The 23,051-nt window shown below is 40.5% G+C and overlaps 1 protein-coding gene across 1 annotated transcript in view; it reads right to left on the bottom strand.

The window, feature by feature from the left end:
• Positions 1-23,051, bottom strand: part of bmpr2b (bone morphogenetic protein receptor, type II b (serine/threonine kinase)) — a 270,166-nt gene that overhangs the window by 40,607 nt on the left and 206,508 nt on the right. The window contains exons 6-7 of the mRNA XM_073046416.1: positions 9,081-9,172; positions 6,342-6,572 (exon numbers count right to left, since the gene is read on the bottom strand). Coding sequence (XP_072902517.1) covers positions 6,342-6,572; positions 9,081-9,172 — 323 coding nt within the window. The remainder of the gene's footprint in view (positions 1-6,341; positions 6,573-9,080; positions 9,173-23,051) is intronic.

Raw genomic sequence — 23,051 nt, 5'->3', positions numbered from 1 at the left:
TGAGTAGAGGTTAATAAATTTTCATTGTTTATTTATAAAAACCTGACTCAATTTCATACCTACTGCTGCTGGTGTGTAACAGCTGTCAGAGTAATAGGATCTACTAGCATTTAGATAGACAGAGTCTGATTAGGAGGAGTCAATATGGCTTTATGCATAAGTCGTGCTTGATAAACCTTTTAGAGTTCTATGAAGAAATAACCAAAAAGGTTGACTTTTAGGATTTCATGAAGGTCTCACATAGTAGTCTGGACAAGAAGGTTAGGCCCCATGGAATCCAGCGAGAGCTAGTTCGGTGGATTCAAATTTAGTCTGAAGGAAGCAAGCAGAGGGTTGTGACTGAAGGTAATTTCATATAATGATGGTTGATGACTAGTGGTATCACACAGGGTTTGGTGTTGGGACCCTTGTTATTTATATAATGATATGAATTGAATTCACAATGCTTTATCAGTATGTTTGCGGATGACACTGAATTAGTAGGTACTGTTTATAATGAAGGTGGTTATCATAGTTTACAAGAGAAGTGGGCTAAGGAGTGGCAAATTAATTTCAATAGATAAATGTAAGGTGATATACTTTGGAAAGTCACCCAGCATAAGATCTATACTATGAATAGTAGGGCATTAGGGAGAGTAGTGGAACAGAGGGACTTCAGACCACATAGTTCATTTTAAGCACATCAGAGGTAGACAGGATAATAGAAAAAGCAATTAGCACACTGTCTTTCATTTTACAGAGCAATGAGTATAGAAGTTGGGACATTATTTTACAGTTGTATAAATCATTAGTGAGGCTGTACTTAGAGTACTGTGCACAGCTTTGATCACCCTGTGACTAAACTGGAAAGTGTGCAGAAAAGATTTATGATGATGTTACCAGGACTAGAGAGCCTGAGTTATTGGGAGGGGTTGGCCAGGCCAAAGGACCTCTATCCATGCTGATTTGCACTAAGACTCTACAATTCTATAACTTATTCAGGCCAAAACAACCTGCTTTATCATTACCAACCTAAGTATTTAGTACTCCATCACCAGTGCACTGTGAGTACGATGTGTTCTATCTACTCAATTAGCAATGCATTTACTCACAAAGCCCCTCTAACATCTAAACCAGTAACCTTAAATCAAATTAGAAAGCATATGAGAACACCACAGTTTTGTCCCTTTTCAAGGCTTACAATATTCAGGAACACAAGAGATTCTGCAGATGCTAGAAATCCAGAGTAACACACACACTCTTTATTCTGCTGAGTCCCACCAGCATTGTGTGTGCTACAATAGTCAGGCTTGGAATTCCTTTATCTATCTTTCTCTGATCTAGTGCAGTGGTCCCCAACCACCGGGCCACAAAGCATGTGCTACTGGGCCGCGAGGAAACAATATGATTTGGTTATATGAAATGATATGAGTCAGCTGCAACTTTCCTCATTCCCTGTCACGCCCACTGTTGAACTTGAACACACGCGAGGTCATCAGTTGGTCATTAACCTACAACTACTCAATGAATAAAAAACAAATGTCGTTTGAGACTTTCTTTGGAAGAGGTGTTAGGGACATAAAAGGCCTAATGATGATGATAACGCAGAGACAGCTGAGGCCGAGACTGCCAAAAAAAGAAAGCTTCCTTCAACAGAAAATACGACGAGTCGTACATAAAATATGGCTATAATGCGACCGGTGACTTGCACGCTCCAAGCCCCCTGTGTGTGATATGTGGAGACAAGCTGTCTAATGAGGCAATGAAGCCCTCAAAACTGCTTCAGCACCTTGAGTCCAAACACCCTGCACTTAAAGACAAACCCATTGAGTTTTTTGAGTGGAAAAAAAGTGAGCAAGCAGGACAGAAGCAAGTGCTGAGAGCCACCATCTCCACAAATGCTGCTGCTCTGACAGTGTCGTACTTAGTGGCTAGCCGTATTGCTAAGGCTAAGAAACCTTTCACTGTTGGTGAAGAATTGATTCTGCCTGCTGCCAAGGACATGTGCCGTGAACTGTTGGGAGAAGCTGCAGCTAACAAGATGGCACAGGTTTCTCTTTCAGCTACCACAGTTTCAAGGAGAATCGATGACATAGTGGAGGACATCGAAGCACAGCTGTTGGAACGGCTTAACAAGTCACCACGTGACGAGGAGTGAATAGCAAAACTCGCTTATCTGTGTGACATCTTCAACCTGCTCAGTGAACTCACTTTGTCACTTCAGGGGAGAATGACAACTGTCTTCAAGTTGGCAGATAAAGTGTCTGCTTTCAAAGTCAAACTCGAACTGTGGGGACGGCGAGTAGACAGGGGCATATTTGACATGTTCCCAACATTAGCTGGGATTTTGGGAGAGACTGAGGCTGCACCGTCCTTCTCACAGCTGGTGCACGATCACCTATTTTCACTGTCGACAGATTTTGAGCGTTACTTCCCAACCGCAAATGACCCAAGACATGCAAAGGAATGGATCCGTGACCCATTTGTGAATGTCCCCGGTGAATCATCCATGTCAGTGCAGGAAGAAGATCAACTCCTCAAGCTTGCAAATGACGGTTGGCTGAAAAGTATGTTTGACATAGCATCTCTGCTGGCATTCTGGATCAAAGTCAAGGCTGAATATCCTGAGATAGCCACGAAAGCACTGAAAAAGTTGCTTCCATTTCCAACATCATATCTCTGTGAAGCGGGGTTTTCTGCAATGAATGCAATGAAAGCGAAATTGCAGAATAGACTGGACATAAGGAACCCCCTTTGAGTATCGCTGTCACCCATCACCTCTCGATGGGACCGTCTTGTTGCAGGGAAACAAGCCCAGGGCTCCCACTGATTCAGCGATATTGGTGTGTTGCAATAATTTTATATATTCATACGAGGAAAATATGCGTTATGTGTTTAATATCCAAACGTTATTTAAAATGTTATGATGCTATTGACTTATAAGTGACGTATAATTGACTTATCACTATATTCATGCGAGGAAAAGACACGCTATGTGTTTAATGTTAAATTCGTTAGATAAACCCTTTTAGAAACAAAATTGAGTGTATTAGCCACTTGTACGTGACTTATAGTTCACTTATCACCTATATTCCAGTCGTGATTAACACCCCCTCCGCCCCCCCCCCCGTCGGCCTGTCTGCAAGTATATTGTCAATATTAAACCGGTCCACAGTGCAAAAAAGGCTGGGAACCCTTGACCTAGTGTGTAGAACTTGCTATCCAACAACACAGTGGGAGTACTTTCTTCTAGCCTGAAAAAGTTCAATTTATTCTGACTCTGCTTTCTTAGTTATGACTAATCTGCAATCACCTCCCCAATACCATATTCTCTCATTGCCCTTTAAAATGGCACATTGTCAAATGCCTTAAAAATGAAAGAATATGGAACTTGGAAGAAGGTGGTTACTCTAGGCAATACAAGAAATGCCATGATGTTATAGAGCAGTGATCCCTCAACGAATGAAAGAGGGCAGAATAATAAATGGTAACTGATTGGTGCCTTAGTGGCAATTAGATTGAAGATACTTCAACAAAAAGAGTGAAAAAAGCATGAAAAAGAAACAGATAACATTAGCCAGTGTTTCAGAGAAGCAAGGTGAGAGTAACAATGACTGGACCATGCTTGAAAGGAGTTAGAAGCGTTTAAGAAGAAATGCTTCAAGAGGTTGTATGTTATTGAAAATTTTAAAAGGGTGTCAGAACAATGCTGGGTACAACATCTTCCTAAATTAAGGGAAATAATTTTGGTCAGTAGTTAGTTTAGTGTAGATTTAGGTCACAGAACATTCACTCAGTGGCCACTTCATTAAGTACAATTGTATAGCTGTTTGTTAATGCAAATATCTAATCAACCAATCATGTTGCAGCAACTCAATGTATAAATATATGCAGACATGGTCAAGAGGTTCAGTTGTTGTTCAGGCCAAACATCAAAATGGGGAAGAAATTTGAAGATCTAAGTGACTTTGACAATGGAATGATTGTTGGTGCCAGACGAGATGGTTTGAAACTGCTGATCTTCTGGGATTTTCATGTACTACAGTCTCTAGAGTTTACAGAGAATATTGTGAAAATGAAATATCATCCATTGAGTGGCAGTTCTGTGGGCAAAAATGCCTTGCTACTGAGAGATCAGAGGAGAATGGTCAGAGTGATTCAAGCTGACAAGAAGGTGGCATTAACTCAAAATCACACGTTACAACAGTGGTGTGTAAAAGAGCACCTCTGAACGCATAACACGTCAAACCTTGAAGTGGATGGGCTACAGCAGCAGAAGACCACAAACATACAGAAATATAGGCAAAGATTATATCATTCAATCTATCAACACCATCATCTCCACTGAACACAGACACGATGGCTGAAATATTTTTTCTTTGTTTTGGATAGTAGTTGCCATCTGCTTATAGGGTCTGTACTTGTTATGAAGATGTCATGATCAATCAGTGTTTCTTTTGAGAGATCAATGGAAATTATGAAGGTTTGTTGGAGTGATTGTAGAGAAATTATTTCATGAGTAGGTGAGGTCAGAACATGTGGGCTAAATAAAGGACATAGAACTTGCTGACATATGAACTGACAGCAGCAGATAGAACTGATTAATTTATGAGATGAAATGATGTCTGGATGAGGGAGACCTATGCGGAGATCTCATATAGACAATATGTGCTCTGTGTAACTAATATTCCATTTGGAGCGCAATTAGATTTACTAACATATCACTATTTATCAAGTATCAGATTTTTGACCAATTTCTTAATGTACTGAAGAAAGCTCTTTCTAACCTCAAACTGTTCCCTTACTAATACAAAGTCCAAGTCAGAGTTGAGTTTATTGTCATATGGGCAAGTACATGTATGCACTGCACAGGTGTATGGAAAAATTTAGTTGCAGCAGCACCATAAAAGCAACACTCACAAGAAAAATAAACATAGATTACAATATGCCAGAAACATATTTTATCCCAGCAACAGATCAGTACCTACCTGTACAATATCCGAGTGTCACAAAATAACGTGGATGCATACAAGTACTGTCCTCCAGTACTATATACCTCAAAACCCTATCTGGTATTGGTAAACGGAGAATTTATAATTATAATACTCAACGTTTCTCACAATTTGAAAGATGAGCCATATATGTAAAGGAATATACTATCTAATTACGAGGTTTTTTTTTCTAATTAAGTGTAGTGGTGACTATCAGACCCGCTGTGCTTTATAGAAAACAGGGTTCCTTAACAGTATCTCCACTATCAGAATTTATCAAGGACCAAAATTTCTACTGAATCTCACAACATGGTTTAAAAAGCCATTTACAAATGAAAGCAAAATATCAGTTCTTGCTATCCATGTTGAGCATTTTGATGTCTGCTGCTGGTTAATTTTTAAAGTCTGAGTATTTTCAATTATTGAGCAAAACCCATTACCTGCCCATGGGTTCCTGTCATAATGCTGATCAATGGGGAGCATCATAGCACACATGTTTTATAGTGCAATATTTTCAGCAGTATCAGTAAATCTTAGGTAACTGAGGAGTTTGATTATTTTTAACATACACAAAATGCTGGAGGAAAGCAGCAGGTCAGGCAGTTTCAATGGAGGGGAATAAACAGTCGACGATTCAGGCCAAGACCCTTCATCAAGACTGGAAAAGGAAGGGGAAAAAGCCAAAATAAGAAGGTGAGAGGCAATGGGAAGGAGTACAAGTTGGCAGGTGATAAATGAAACCAGGTGAGGGCAAAGGTAGGTGTGAGGGGAAGGGGGAATGAAGTGAAAAGCTGGGAGTTGATAGGGGGAAATGGTAAAGAGCTGAAAAAGAAGGAAACTGATAGGAGAGGATGATGGACCATGGGAGAAAGTGGAGGAGGAAGGACATCAGAGGGAGGTGATAGGCAGGTGAGGAGAATAGAAGGAGTAAGAGAGGAGCAAGACGGGGAATGAAAAGGGGGGGGGGGGGAAAGGAGAGAAGAAATTACCAAAAGTTGGAGAAATTGCTGTTTGTACCATCTAGTTGGAGACTACCTAGACAAAATATGAGGTGTTGCTCCTCCAATCGGAGATTGGCCTCAACGTGGCAGTAGAGAAGGCCAAGGAGTGACAGGTCACAATGGGAATGGACAGTGGAATTAAACTGGTAGGCCACCAGGAAATCCTCTCTGTTGCAGAAGGACTGAAGGTGCTCGACAAAGCAGTCCCCCAGCCTACGTTGGATCTCACTGATGTAGAGGAAGTTGCACTGGGAACCCCAAATACAGTAGACGACCCTGACAGACTTACAGGTGGAGAGCTGCCTCACCTGGAAGGACTGTTCTAACTGATTATTTTTAACTGTCCCATAGATCTATCCAAATGACTTACATTGGGGTAGTATTCCATCACCAGCATGTACTCGGTTCTGTTGTCACTGGATATCCTTTCCTCAGCCACAATGAAGTGGGCTATGTTTTCATGCTCCATCAGTGGGAGCCTGTATATGTCTCTCTCATTGATATAATTCTGACGGTTTGAAGCACTGAAGATTTTCACAGCTACTGGACGTTCATCCAAAGATCCTTTATATACTGCACCATATCTACCTCGGCCAATTACCTGAAAATGAAATAAGTGATGTATTTATTTCTAAATTCAAAGTAAATTCATTATTAAAGTACATACATGTCATTACATACTATGCCAAGATTCATTTTCTTGCAGGCACTTACAAAAGAACAGAAAAATACAATAGAATCAGTGAAAAACTACATGCAAAGACTGACAATCAATGTGCAAAAGACAAGCTGTACAAAGACAAAATAAAGCAAATAAATAAATAAAACTGAGAACATAAGTTGCAGATTCCTTGAAAGTGGTTGTGGAATTAGTTCAGTGCGAGGTGAGTGAAGTTGTCCGCACTAGTTCAGGAGCCTGATAGTTGAAGGGTAATAACTATTCCTGAATCTGATGGTGTGGGAACTAAGGCTCCTGTACCTCCTTCCCGATGGCAGCAGTGAGAAGAGAGTGTCGCCTGGATGGTGGGGCTCTTGAGTAAGGATGTCACTTTCTTGTGGCAGCGCTCTTGTAGATGTGCTCAAAGGCAGGGAAGGCTTTTCTTGTGATGGACTGGGCTATATCCACCACTTTATGTAGGGACTTCTGTTCTTGTTAATCGGTATCCCCGTCTTTCCAATTTCAACCCATTTTCTTCTCAACTCCCCAACCCTGTCATGAGGCTGTTACTTCTCCAGTTCAGTAAATAGCAATCAGGTCATTGTTAACTTACTCAAAAGGCTAAAGTTACCAATCCATAGTGAACCACGCCAGACATTGATCTCAGACAATTTTCCATTCCCTTCCTGAACTTCATAAACATAGCCTGACAGACAGAATTTCTTTTTGCTCCCTACCATTGAAAAACTACTCTTGTGTGGTTTCACTGATTCTATAATAACAACTTGTATGGTGCAACATGGTAAAATTTCCAAAGTTTATCAAACAAAATTTGAGATAGTTAATGTTTGATCAAAAAGGTCCAGCAGGGCAGTTGAGAGAATAATTTTAGGGAAGGAATTCCTGAACCATCTGCATGTTCACCAAAGTGGAAAAACATAAAGTCAAGAATGTGGAAAAGGCTGTGATAGCACAGTTATCTTGAAAGATTGTAGATCCAGAAAATGTTAAAGGGTTAGGAAGTGCAAGACCATGGCAGGATCTGGAAACTGAGAACTTTGCTATCAAATCACTGCTTATCTAGAAGCAATATGCACCAGTAACAAATGAGGTGATCAGTGAACTGAATTTCAAGTAAGGTATATTTTGTACAGTAAATGGATAATAGGACTCTAACCTATTTTGATTGAACACCTCTTCTGTTGAGGCATTATGTAAACACATGATGCCTCTTCTTTTAAATAAATCCTCCACACTTTAACAATATTATACCTCATCTCTTCAGTTTAATTGCTCACTGACTAAAGTTAAACCCCGTGATATGTTAATAATCTTAGAGAAGCCTATCATGCTCGAGCTTTGATTCTCATCAATAGATCCAACTGTATGCCTATATGTCCTCCGATATTCCTCTTGCTCTTTCCTGAAGTTACTGGATTACTTAGTAATTATAGCTCCATTATCAATGTACACCCTCTGGCTCCCAATCTTAGGGAGAAACTATTTTGAATAGCGGATATCGATAAACACACAGCATAAGCAGAACGCAGTCAAGATAGATCATGATCTGGAGAAAAAACAAAGGGGAAATGAGGACATTATTCACACCAAGTTACAGTGATCTGAAAAACACCATCTTAAAGAGTGCTGGAGGATTTACAATAGTAAATTTCAAAAGAGAAATGGATATTTGCTTTCAAAGGAAATGGCTTATATAGTTGTGCAAATGGTTGGAGATAACTGAATACATCTTGCAAAGTAAGTAGATGTGATAAGTCTTTTTTCAATAAGGTAAAACATACCAAATGCTCTTTATTATAAGCAAACATAAACAAGGAGTTTACTCAATTAACTTCTTTGAGGACACCAACAATACAAAAAGAAACCTGACCTAAATAAGTCAGTTCTACAAGACCCCAAGAAATACCAATTTCTGTCCTGTCAAGAGTACTCAACAGAAACTTGAGAGGGATCGTTGACATCTTCCTGCTTATAGGGAAGCATTCTAACACTAGGCTGAACAGTTTACCAATATACTGGTCCAGGATATCAAGAGATCTTACAGCTAATTTTTCTCCTTAATGACTGGATCTGGATAGAAGGGGCTACGCCAAAGAGAAGCTTTCTGCATTACTAATTCTTTCTACTCAAAATTTTGAGCAGCTTGGCTGATGACTGTACAAACTGATGGCTTTTCTCACACAACTGACACCTAGCTGAAAGTACAGGGAGGGTATCTAAGTTGGAAACATTACCAAATTCAATTTTTGATTCCCCAGTTTTCCAACAGATTTTAGGTATTCTTCACATCCCAAGTTTGTGTAACACTATAGCCAGCTAATGCCTACTTGAACTGAAATCAATCTAGAATCAAGTTTGGTCTATGATATATTTCTACACTGGGTAGCTGTTTCTCAAATGTATTTATAAAGTACAGTTGGATTTACCTACCTCAAGCAGCTTAAGGCTGTCCAAATCCAGGGAAGGCTCAGAAGGTGCTGCCTCCATCATGTTCATACTGTGAAGTCCATGCTTCCTGTCTCCTAATTAAATAAAAATCAGAACAAAATTATAAACATGGTAAACATATCAAGTCAGTACTTTCTGGTTTCATGTGATTTGTGAAATAAATGATACAAATTTGGATTAACATGTTCACCATATCTAATGTATGAAGAACCTGTAAGTGAAGCGGTGTATTCAGAATTTAGCAAGGAACTCTCTGAAGCTATGGGCTATCAGTTGATTAGAGGATCGAAAGTATGAACTAGCACTTAAAAATGTGTTCTTTGATTCAACAGTAATGATTCAAAGCTTCACTTTAACAGAATTAGGCTTCCTCTATACTGTATGTCCCTTGAATCGGTTAAACAAAGGTTAGACACAGAATAATGTTCTTAGGTTAGATACAAAATGAAGTTCTGTCTACACTAACCCATCAAATACTCCTGTGAAAGATACAATATCAAGTTGGTAACTGAATAAATACATATGCACTACAGGGCTGACCCCATCAAACATCAGGAGTTCAGTCCTGATGAAGGGTCTCAGCCTGAAACATCGACTGTTTATTTTTCTCCGTAGATATTGCCTGACCTGCTAAGTTCCTCCAGCATTCTGTGTGTGTTCCCCATCAAACATGCATATTAGTTTTAGCCTACATCATTCCACCATTAAACAAGTTAACAAGCTTTCCTCTACAAATATCTATCAGGCATAGAACATCATGCTCCACTGCACATAGATATTTTTCCATTTCTTGCAAAAGTAAGCTCGAGTGAGTTTTTGATTTTCTGCCAATTATTCAAAAGTAGAACGGAAGTTTCTGCTATTCCAAACTCACCAAGAAATAGATGCATATTGTCCAAAATTCACATGCAATGTGCAGAACTACCAGAATTGTTAGTCTAGATTCAACTTGAATGATGTCCAAGATGGAAAGACAGGATCAAACCAAAGCTACTAACAAGGTAACAATTAGTGCTACTGGAAATCTCACTCACTGAATTACTCATGCTATCTGGAAACTTTCAATATCAAAATTCAAAAGTTAAAAGTTCAAAGTGTGAACTTTTGAACTTTGACACTGAATTTTTTTCTAATAGCATGAGTTATCCAGTGAGCAAGATTCCCAACGGTATTAATTGATGAGGCACACTGCATCAGCTAATCTTCAGTGAAACTAATTTCAAGTCAACCTCACAGAGCCAGCCGTAGTAATTACACAAGAAATTAATGGTAAATGGTAAAAATATTAGTCAGTCTTCTCTCATATGGAACCTTCCATGTACCTCTGGCATTGCATTTTTTCTTTTAGTTGGTAGTTTCTGTGGAAGTCTGCCAATTATTCTATCAGATGCTCTCATTGGCCTAGTTGACACAAGTTGTCAAATTGGTTTCCATCTGACAGGGGAGGTAGCACTGAAGATTCAACCAAAATGCTATCTCACCCCATTGGACTTTTGTTGAGGATGAGGTTATATAGTAACTAAAGGGCTATCAAACCATGGATGGCATCTTAGGAAGGCTGTACATATCTTCACCAGGTTTCTAAACTAAATTATCCAGAAGGATTAATTGAATATTCATGAGGACTCAATGCCCTGATTGACAGTTTTTCCAATAGCACAAGACTATTGAGACCAACTATCACAGCCTTTTACCCAGCCAGGGTGAGAATTAACCTTGGTTCCTTGTGATTTTTGCTTAGACTCAGTGGGCCAAAGGACTAATTTTCATGATAAATGACTCTGACTATAGCTCAGGTGAATAGTGGCTTTATCACTGTGGCAACTAAATGCCTAGAGAGGTTCTTTTCAAAATCCATTGTATTATGAATATCTGTAATGGGGTAGTAGCACTTAGAGAAAGGAAATTAAAAGGCAATTAATCTGTTTCCAGTTTATCTTGGCATGGGGTAGGGAAACAATTGCAAAACTTAACTTTGTGAGGAAGATTTGAATAGTGATTCATTAACAAGGGCAAATAAAAATAAGGTAGGGACAAGCGGTGTGGCCATTGAGTTGAGTGGATCAGTGTAAGAGTGAGGAGGCTTTGGCTCATCAGGCTTCGGCAAGAACAGGCTTGGGTGAGGTACATATCTGGTAAGTTTCTTTTTCTTCATTTTTCATCCTTTAGTACATTGTTAGACCAGTGAGAATGGCTCCAGAGGCTGGGTTGCATTCTTTGTGTGAGATATGGGAATTCTGGGAGACCTGCAGCCTCCCGGATAATCACATCTGCACCATGGTGCACTGAGCTGCAGCTCTTCAGAGAATATGCTAAGGAACTGGAGCTGCAGTCGATAACATTTGGCTCATACTGGAAACTGAGCAGATGATAGATAAGATCTACAGGGAGGTAATCACCCTTAAGTGGCAGGGGGCAGGCACCTAGGTGACTGTCAGGAAAGGGAAAGGAATTGGACAGCCAGTGCAGATAACCCTATGGCTGTTCCTTCCCCTCAATAATAAGTATACCGCTTTGGATATTGTTATGGGGAAGGGGAGTGGGGAATGACCTATCAGAAGGAATCTGCAGCGACCAGGTCTCTGGCACTGAGTCTGGCTCTGGGGCTCACAAGGGAAGGGGGTAGAAGAGGAATGTAGTAGTGATAGGAGATTCCACAGTTAGAGGAGAAGACTCAAGATTCTGTGGATGCAGTAGAGACACCTGAATAGTATGTTGCCTCCCAGATGCCAGGGTCAGGGACGTCTTGATCAGGTACACAGCATTCTAAAGCAGGAGGGTGAGCAGCCAAAAGTCTTGGTACATATTGCCACCAATGACATAGGTAGAAAAAGGGAGGAGGTCCTGAAGGGAGAATTTAGGCAGTTAGGTAGAAAGCTAAAAAGCATGGCCTCCAGGATAGTAACCTCTGGATTGCTGCTTGTGCCGCAAGCTGATGAGGGTAAGAATAGGATGATTTTGCAGATGAATGTGTGACTGAGGAACTGGCATAGAGGTAAGGGCTTCAGATTTCTGGATCATTAGGATCTCTTCTGGGGAAGCTATGTTCTGTACAAAAGGGGCCTGTACACCTGAATTCAAGGGGGACCAATATCCTTGTGGGCAAGTTTGCTATAACTGTTGGGGAGGGCTTAAAATAACTTGACAGAGGGGTGGGAAACTGAGTGATAGGATTGAGGATCAGGCAGTTGGTATACAAGCAGAGGCAGTGTGTAGAGAGACCATCAAAAACATGCAGATTTGCAAAATTGGAGTCAGTGGGATTAGTTGCAGTGTAATACGGGAACAAACACAAAAAGAGTGACAAATACAGGATTGATGATGTTTTATTTCAATGCACACAGTATACAGAATAAGTTAGATAATCTTGTAGCACAGTTAGAGACTGGCAAGTATGACGTTGTGGGCATCACTGATTCATGGCTGACAGAAGAGTTAGGATCTTAAGATTATAGTTGGAAGGATACAGATTATATAAGGTAAGCACAGGGGGTAGCATGGCTCTGTTGGTAAAAAAAAATGAAATCAAATCTTTAATAGGTGACATTGTATTGGAAGATGTAGAACTTCTGTGCATAGCATTAAGGAACTGCAAGGATAAAATGACCCTGACGGAATTTAAATACAGTTGCCAGGATGTGGACTACAAATTACAACTGAAAATAGCAAATGTATGTCAAAGGGGCAACATTACGATAGTCATGGGGGATTTCAAAATGCAGGTAGATTGGGAAAATCAGGTTGCTGTTGATTTTGGATCCCAAGAGAGAATCTGTATAATAGCTACAAGATGGCCTTTTAAGGTAAAGGAACCCTTAGGAGAGAGAGTGATCATGATATGATAGAATTCAGTCTGCAATTTGAGAGGGAGAAGCTAAAGTCAAATGTATCAGCATTACAATTGAGTACAGAAGCTTGGGAGAGGAACTGGCCAAACTTGGTTGGAAGGGGACACTAGCAATGATGACAGCAGAGCAGCAATGACTGGAGTTTCTGGAAGTAACTTGAAAGGTACAGGAAAGCTGCATTCCAAAGAAATAATATTCTAAAGGCAAGATGACACAACTGTGGCTGACAAGTGAAGCCAATGCCAACATAAAAGGAAAACAGAGGGCACATAATAGAGCAAAAAATAGGGGCCAGTTAGAGGATTGAAAAGCTTTTAAAAACCAATTGAAGGCAACTTAGAAGACATAAACAGGGTTAAGATAAAATATGAAGGTAAGCTGGCAAATAATATTAAAGAGGATACCAAAAGATTTTTCAGATCTATGAAGAGTAAAAGAGGCCAGATATAGAACGGCTGGAAAATGATGCTGGAAAGGTAGTAATGAGGGACAAGGAAATAGTGGATGAACTGAATAACTATTTTGCATCAGTTTTCATTGTGGAAGACACTAACAGTGTGCTGGAAGTTTGAGAGTGTCAGGGGCAGAAGTGAATGCAGTTGCTATTACGAGGGAGATAGTGCTTGGGAAGCTGAAAAGTCTAAAGATAGACACATCAACTGGACCAAATAGACTACATCCCACAGTTGTGAAAAAGGAGCTGAAGAGATTGTGGAGGCAAGAGTTATGATCTTTCAAGAATCACCAGTTCTGGCATGGCTCTGGAGGATTGGAAAATTGCAAACATCATTCCACTCTTCAAGGGAGGCAAAAGAAAGCAAGTTATAGGACAGTTAGCTTGATCTCAGTGGTTGGGAAGATGCTGGACTCAATCGTTAAGGATGATGTTTCAGGGTACTTGGACTTAAGGGAAAACCCTGCCTGACAAACCTGTAGGAAGTCTTTGAGAAAATAATAAGCAGGATAGACAAAGAAGAATTGGTGGATGTGTGCACTTGGATTTTCAGAAGGCCTTTGACAATGTGCCACACATAAGGCTGCTTAACAAGATAGAACCCATGGTACTAACATGGATAGAGCATTGGCTAATTGGCAGGAGACAAAGATTAGGAATAAAGGGAGCCTTTTCTGATTGGCTCCCAGTGACTAGTGGAGTTCCAAGGGGGTCGGCTATGAGACCGTTTCTTTTTACTTTGTATGAAAATGACTTAGATGGAAATTGATGGCTTTGTGGCCAAATTTGCGGATGATATGAAGTTAGGTGGAGGGGCAGGAAATGTTGAGGAAGCAGGGAGTCTACAGAAGGACTTTTGTAGACAGACCAGGAGAATGGATAAAGAAGCAGCAGATAGAATACAGTCGCAGTAGGTGTGTGGTCATGCATTTTGGTGGAAGGAATTAAAGAGTAGACAATTTTCTAAACAAGGAAACAATCTAAAAAATCTGAGGTACAAAGGCACTTGGAGTCCTCATGCAGGATTCCCTAAAGGTTAACCTGAAGGTTAAGTTGGTAGTGAAGAAGACAAATACAATGTTAGCATTCATTTCAAGAGAACTAGAATATAAAAACAAGGATGTAATGCTGAGGCTCTATAAGGTCTCACCTGGAGTACTGTGAGCAGTTTTGGACCCCTTATCTAAGAAGGGAGATGATGACATTGGAGAGCATTTAAAGGAGGTCCATGAAAATGATTTTGGGAATGAAAGGCTCATCATATGACGGTTTGATGGCCTTGGGCCTAAACTCACTAGAATTCAGAAGAATGAGGGAGAATTTCATTGAAACCTATTGAATATTTAAGGTCCTAGATAGAGTAGATGTGAAGTGGATGTTTCCTATAGTGGAGAGTCTAGGAGTAGAGAGCACAATCTCAGAATTGAGGGATGCCCATTTAAAACAGATGAGGAGGAATTTCTTTAGCCAGAGAGTGGTGAATCTGTGGAATTCATTGCCACAGGTGGCGATGGAGGTCAGGTCATTGGGTGTATTTAAGATGAAGGTTGATAGATTCTTGCTAAGTCAGGATGTGAAAGATTATGGGGAAAGGCAAGAGAATGGAGTTGAGAGGGAAATTGTTCAGCCATTGTCAAATGGCAGAACAGACTCAAAGGGCCAAATGGCCTAATTCTACTCCTATGTCTTATGGTCTAAGATTTTGATATATAGGAAGCCCTGATACCACAATTGCATATCTGTATGGACATTTATCTCCAAACCACACTAAGGTATTACAACTTGTCAACTTAATGGCCCAAAATATTAATACTAACTTTCAATTTTAGAACACTGAGACTATTAAAGAGTTTAATAAAACAAATCAATATGTAAATAACAAGTATTTTATGAGTAACACTGCACCTAATGCCAGCTACAATGTTAGGAATTGTTATGTATGGGACATGCTTCAGGAGTTGTGGGGATAGTGGTCAATAAATACAAACTGGACCAGTCTTCAACCTAGGACAAATATAATTGCATGAACAAGCACCACTGACAGCACAGAGAGCCATCTTTTGCTGAAGTGGTAAAAGGTAGCTGTTTTGGCAGTTTGGATTCCCAACAAAAGTGCTTGAATATTAAGAGGTGTTCTTTTCAGTTGAGATGTCCTGCCATTGTAAGTATCCAATTCTATAAAACCACTTGTCTACATCAGGACATTAAAGTAAACTATGTGATTGAAACTACTGGAACTGTATATACAGGTGGCCCCCATTTTCTGAACATTCGCTTTACGACAGCTCGCTGTTACAAAAGACCAACGTTACTGATTTCGCCGGCCGAAGAGTGTTTTCGCTTTTACAAAAAAAGGCAGCGCGTGCCCCGGGCAGCCAAGCTCCTCCCCCGGAACTGCATTCTAGCTGCCATAGCTTAAACACGTGTCTGTGAGCATCTGTGCTTTATCTCGATTTATTTTGTGCATCCTTTAGCAAGATGAGTTCTAAGGTATCGGAAAAGCCTAAGAGAGCTCGTAAGGGCGTTACGCTTAGCGTAAAACTGGATGTAATTAAGCATTTTCATCATGGTCAATGAAGTAAGGACATTGTCCGCACACTGAAATTGCCTGCGTCCACCATTCGCACTATTTACACACAGAGAGAAAGAATTTTGAAAGCTGCTGATGTTACTATTGGTTCTGCTCGTAGCAAGGTGCTCTCTTTTAGTCGGCATCCAATAATGAATAAAATGGAAAGTCTATTGCTTGAGAGGATTGATAGGTGTACAAAGTGTGATGTTCCGTGAAGTTATCTTGTACTTAAGGAGAAGTCAGTCAGTCTTTTTAATAAGCTGAAACAGAAAGCACTAGGCGATGGTGATGAAAATGTTGCGAAAGTGGCATTTAAAGGTAGTCATGGGTGGTTTGATAGGCTTCTGAGGCGAGGGCAGCTTCATAGTTTAATGTTTACTGGAGAGAGTGCTTCGGCTGATACTGAAGCTGCCAAAAAGTTCCAAGCAGAACTGAAGAAAATAATTACAGAAGGTGGTTATTCATATAAGCAAGTGTTTAACTGTGACGAAACTGCAATTTATTGGAAAAAAAATTTCCCGTATGAATTAAAGACATTTTTGCGAAAATGGAATTTAAAGGTAGCCATGGGTGGTTTGATCAGTTTTCGGGCAACGGTAGCTTCATAGCTTAAAGGTTACTGGAGAGGGTGTTTCTGCTGAGAGCGCTTGCATGAGATTTACGCTATGCTTGACAGTGCTGCAATGATTGGAGAAAAGTATTTCTACTTTATATAGGCTGTGTATTTATCATATCATTCCTGCTTTTACTATATGTTAGTGTTATTTTAGGTTTCGTGTGTTATTTGGTATGATTTGGTGGGTTATTTTTTGGGTCTGGGAACACTCACAAATTTTTCCCATATGAATTATTGGTAATTGCTTCTTCCCTTTACGACATTCCGGCTTGCAAACAGTTTCATAGGAACGTTCTACGTTTGGATAGCAGGGGAAACCTGTAATTATCTGCTATATCTTTGTGCTTAAAACATCAATACACTTCAAGATTCTTCCAACAAATTCTACCGAGTTTCCACAACAAGATTCTACCAAGAGATACTTCCACCAACTCTCTTCCTAATGTTTGCTTATTCTGAATAAAGAACTTTTACATCTGTGGACCCTGCCTCCATGTGGCTCATTCAGTCAAAACATTTGGGACTTCATTTGGGATATACTGATCCCAACAACTACAGCAGTCTAATGCAGGAGTATATTTAAATGTAGCACCCAGTAGATCATTTGAGGCAAATAAATGTTTGTTTTTCCCCAAAAGATCAATAAGTACAGAGCAAAGAGCTGTCAAGCTACACGTAAAATTTAATTGTGTGAGTGACAGTGTCACTGATGAAAAGCATTTGGGAGACCATTGGGATAGATGGGTATGGATTTGCTGTCTGCATCTTCTGACAGGAGGGAACAAGGTACTTCCAAGTGCCTTCTTTCCCCACCTCAAACCACAACAATCATGAGCTGGGGTGCTCATATACCGAGTCAGTGTGAGTCCGGCTGGCAGCTGTTTCTCCCATGCCTGTCCATTTTTTGATTTTAGGTCTTTATTCGCTCCTCTCCCACACACTGTTTTTGGTGATTTCCAATTTGCAAACCATATCACAACCTGGCGACTTTATACCTCAGTAGGCCCTCTGAGGGGTACTGGTATTCTTGTCTGGGAGCCTATTTACCTGTACACTTGTTTTAGTGAGTGGGAGAGGGAGAAGGAGGAGGATAAACTTTGAATCAAATATCAGAAGGGGCAAGAATGAAAGAACACTTAATATTCTGTACAGAATGATACAGCAGGTATCATGAGCTTAGTGTCACAAAGGGGAAACTCATGGAATAGATACTTTTATTTTTCTCCTTCCCTTGTCCTTGTGTTTGATATTAGAAATCATTTGGAACTATTTGGAGAGGCTATACTCAGCAAAGCCTGTTAGAGTGGCTCTTAGAGGTCAAGCAATGGTCACCCTCATTTCAACTATTCATAAACCTTGGATGGTTGGAATGAGTCTTTAGGAAAGACTTCCATCCAATTTTCCCTCACAGAGTTGTGGTAATGCAGAGTTTTGGTATAAGCTAAAAGAGATCAAATTCACAGTATACATTTGAAGAAAATGGTCGATACACAAGCAGCATAGTATTGCCGAAGATTACAGAATGGTACATAGATTTCTAGCTGGAATGGGAAAAAAAGAGATATTGAAACTTAAAGGGCAATTCAGACTGCAACTGAGGGAAATGCGAGTAAATGGGGTATAATAATGCGAGTTGTTTGGAAGGCTGATGAGCCCACTTTGACAAAATTTATGAGTTGTACAGGGCAGGGTAATCCAATTTCCTGGAAATGATCAAGGAAGGACTGAGCTCAGCTCACCAGGAGGTCTTAGACTTGGAGAAAGTAGTGGGATCCAATTACCCTACAGCAGCACCAGGACAGAGACTAGAGGAGAGGGAAGAGAGGTCACAAGGTGGCTGTAGTGTCTGCAGCTACAGAGAAGGGAGAGAGAATTTGCTTTGTGGGTCACTGTCTAGAGCACTTAGTGAGGGACTGTTGCACTAGAGATAGAAGTGCAAAGGAGGTGATAAGTGAGAAGTGAGGCCACCCAGTCCATAGTTGGTTAGAGGCAGTAGCCTAACAAGGGAAGAAGGTATGAAAGTCAACAGTAAAATAGACATAGAAATACTGCAGAATCCTCTCTGTCTACATTTAGACAGCATCCAGGTCAGCCAAAAAGCTGATGGGGGTCCTCATTATTAGCACTGATTACTCATGGATCGATCAAGAGCATTGTAAGGAGGCTAGCAAGCTGAAATGTAATTGGACGTGGGGCATCAGTGTTGATAAATAACTAACCTTTCCAAATCACTGGAGATGTTATCTATACAACTAGAGTAGGAGATAAATCAATGAAGGCAGGCAAAGAAAAGTGAGTCAGGTATTTAAAATAGAGGGAGCATATTTTTCAGTAGAACTGTGTATGCCCACACAGTGAGCAAATCACCCCAGGAAAAGATATACTTGGGGAGGAAATTACTGGAATAGACTCACAGAAAGAAGGGATTAAATGGAGAATCCAGGGTCAAAAAACATTTACTGCTCACAGAGCAGAAGCACGGCCCACGTGGCTGCAGCAACTCCAAAATAGCAGGCCCTGAAGCCAAGATGACAAGTACGGATTATGTTAGAAATTCCCAGGGATACAAGCCAAACATGAAGAACTCTGTGAACAGATCAGAATAGGCCTGATTAGAATAGAATAAGTGGAAACAAGGGTCTGAAGTAAAGGATGTACAGGAAGAATGGGTTTTAATTGTTCTGAAGTGGGACTTGCCTTGTATTGTTCTAACTCTAAGACAAACCCATTCTTCCTGTACATCCTTTACTTCAGACCCTTGTTTCCACTTATTCTATTCTAATCAGGCCTATTCTGATCTGTTCATAGAGTTCTTCATGTTTGGCTTATATCACTGGGAATTGCTAACATAATCCATACTTGTCATCTTGGCTTCAGGCCCTGCTATTTTGGAGTTGTTGCAGCCACATTTCTGCTCTGTGAACTGTACGCGTTCTTTGACCCTGGCTTGTCCAACTAATCTCTTCTTTCTGTAAGAATATTGCAGCAACTTCCTCCCCAAGTATATCTATTCCCAGGATGATCTGCTCATTGTTTGGGCATACACAATGAGTTCCACTGAACTATATACTCCCTCCATCTCAAATACCTGAGACTCACTTTTCTCTGTCTGCCCTCACTGTTTTACCTCCTACCCTTGTCCGCAGCATAGCATTTCACAGACATTATCTTTTAAATATCCCTTCATATATTCTCTCTTCTTGACCAGTGATTCATGATCTACTTTTGGTGGTTCTGTTGGGTTGCTAGATTACAATGTATAAAAAGGTGGATTGCCATTTTAGAATTTAGCATGGGGGTACTGTTATAAGGTGCAGGAAGATTTTGATTGGTAGGCATGACCGTGTGACTGATCTAACTGCTCTACCAATTATCAAATAAACAATATATTTTACTTTCCATGATTAATTATTTGACAAAGATAATGAATGCTTACAATTCAGAGAATAGGGCTTAATTTTAATACACAAAGTATTATAGCACCAGTTCTATACCTTCATCATATATATTTTCTCATGTTCCATGCTATTCTGTCTGTGACATAAAGGAATACTGCATCAACTTAAAACTGAAGTTAAATATCCTGAACTAGTTGCTTTCACATCTGTGACATTTATTATCATAAGGTGGCACACATAAATCTCCAAGTTGCTCCCTATTTCTGAAAGAACTGAACCCAGAGCATCCACGGCATCTGTTCGGCTAAGAACGGATGCAAAAAAGCGATTTATTTCGCTCTAACAACACTTGTTGAATTGAATTGAGCAAACTTAGCAAAACCACAGTTGGAAGTAGCAACTTCCTGGTTTTATGGTGTAAAATATATTCCATTTTATGAAGTGACATTCTGGTCTCGTCACATCTGACTAACTGATTTGAATCTGCAGCTTTTGTCAGAATATGTAGTTATAACACTAGATGGCAGCCTAGCAATATGAAGATACTTACAACTATTGATACTACAGTAGTCTTGAACCTAGGATAATACGTATGCAGCGTTAATTATGAGACTTACACTGGGAATGTTGATGATTGCATTTAATGGACTCTATGCAATACTCACTCTCTGAATAGTGAGTATTTTTGCCTTGAACATCCTATGGAATTACATTCTACTGGCACATCTGATCACACCTACATTCAAATAATTTGGATATGCTACACACTGGACCATTGTTACACCACCATCAAGAATACCTACCGTGCTATTCCACGCCCTCACTTCAGGAAGTCTGATCACCTGGTTGTACTGTTCTTACCTGAGTATAGGCAGAGACTGAAGACTGCAACACCAGTACTGAGGACCAAGTAGGTATGGACAAGGAAAACACAGGAGTGCTTTCAGGACTGCTTTGAATCGGTGAACTACATTCAGGGATTCATCTTCGAACCGGGATGAGTATGCTGCACTTGTTACCAACTTCATTAAAACCTATGTGGATGAGCGTATGCCTACAAAGTCTTACTGTACATTCCCAAACCAAAAGCCGTGGATGAACCAGGAGGTACATCATCTACTGAAGGCTAGATCTGTGGCATTCAAGTCTGGCGAGCCAGGCCTGTACCAGAAAACCAGCTATGATTTGCAGAAGGCTATTTCAAGGGTGAAGAGACCATTTCAAATGAGGTTGGAGGTAACATCAGATGTACGGCAACTCTGGTAGAGTCTGCAAGACATTACTTCCTACAAAGTGAAACCCAATAGCATGAATGACAGCAATACTTCACTACCAGATGAACTCAACACCTTCTATGCCCGCTTTGAAAGGGAGAATATAACTACAGCTGTGAAGATCCTTGCTACACCTGATGGTCCTGTGATCTCTGTCTCAGAGGCTGATGTTAGGCTGTCTTTGAAGAGGGTGAACCCTCGCAAGGCGGAAAATCCCAATGGCTCTGAAAACCTGTGCCAACCAACTGGTGGGAGTATTCAAGGACATTTTCAACCTCTCACTGTTACAGATGCAAGTTCCCACCTGCTTCAAAAAGGCAACAATTACACCAGTGCCTAAGAATAATGCGGGCTGCTGTAATGACTATCGCCAGTAGCGCTTACATTGACAGTGATGAAATGCTTTGAGATGTTGGTCATGACTAGACTGAGCTCCTGCCTCAGCAAGGACCTGGACCCATTGCAATTTGCCTATTGCCACAATAGGTCAGTGGCAGATGCAATCTCAATGGCTCTTCACACAGCTTTAAACCACCTGGACAACACAACACCTATGTCAGGGCTATAGCTCAGTATTTAATACCATCATTCCCACAATCCTGATTGAGAAGTTACAGAACCTGTGCTTCTGTACCTCCCCCTGAAATTGGATCCTCGACTTCCTATTCGGAAGACCACAATCTGTGCAGTTTGGTGATAACATCTCCTCCTCGCTAACCATCAGCACTGGTGCACCTCAGAGGTGTGTGCTTAGCCCATTGTTCTGCTCTCCCTATACTCATGACTGTCTGGCTAAGCATAGCTCAAATACCATATATAAATTTGATGATGATACAACCATTGTTGGTAGAATCTCAGATGGTGACGAGAGGGTGTACAGGAGTGAGATATGCCAACCAGTGGAGTGGTGCCACAGCAACAACCTGGCACTCAGTGTCAGTAAGAAGAGCTGATTGTGGACTTCTGGAAGGGTAAGATGAAGGAACACATAACAATCGTCATAGAGGTATCAGAAATGGAGAGAGTGAGCAGTTTCAAGCTCCTGGGTGTCAAGATCTCTGAGGATCTAATCTGGTCCCAACATATCAATGCAGTTATAAACAAGGCAAGGCAGTGGCCATACTTCATTAGGAGTTTGAAGAGATTCTGTATGTCAACCAATACACCCAAAAACTTCTCTAGATGTACCATGGAGAGCAATCTGACAGGTTGCATCACTGTCTGGTATGGGGGGGGGGGGGGTGCAGGGCTACTGCGCAGGACTGAAAGAAGCTGCAGAGGGTTGTAAATTTAGTTCGCTCCATCATGGGTACTAGCCTACAAAGTACCCAGGACATCTTCAAGGAACGGTGTCTCAGAAAGGCAGTGTCCATTATTAAAGACCTCCAGCACCCAGTGCCCTTTTCTCACTGTTATCATCAGGTAGGAGATACAGAAGCCTGAAGACACCCACTCAGCGATTCAGGAACAGCTTCTTCCCCTCTGCCATCTGATTCCTAAATGGACATTGAACCCTTGAACACTACCTCACTTTTTAAATATATTATTTCTGTTTTTGCACAATATTTAATCTATTCAATATATGTATACTGTAATTGATGTACTTAATTATTATTATTCTTTCTTCTATATTATGTATTGCACTGAACTGCTGCTGCTTAAGTTAAATTTCACTACACATGCTGGTGATAATAAATCTGGTTCTGATTCTGATTATCCTTAACATGTAGTAACCATGTACAACTACATGAAGTTACATGTTGACAAAATGCCTTACACAAGTAGAGTCAT

Source organism: Hemitrygon akajei, chromosome 5, assembly GCF_048418815.1.
Source record: "Hemitrygon akajei chromosome 5, sHemAka1.3, whole genome shotgun sequence".
In the NCBI taxonomy this organism is placed as follows: domain Eukaryota; kingdom Metazoa; phylum Chordata; class Chondrichthyes; order Myliobatiformes; family Dasyatidae; genus Hemitrygon; species Hemitrygon akajei.
This window is presented reverse-complemented; position numbering and strand designations above follow the sequence as displayed.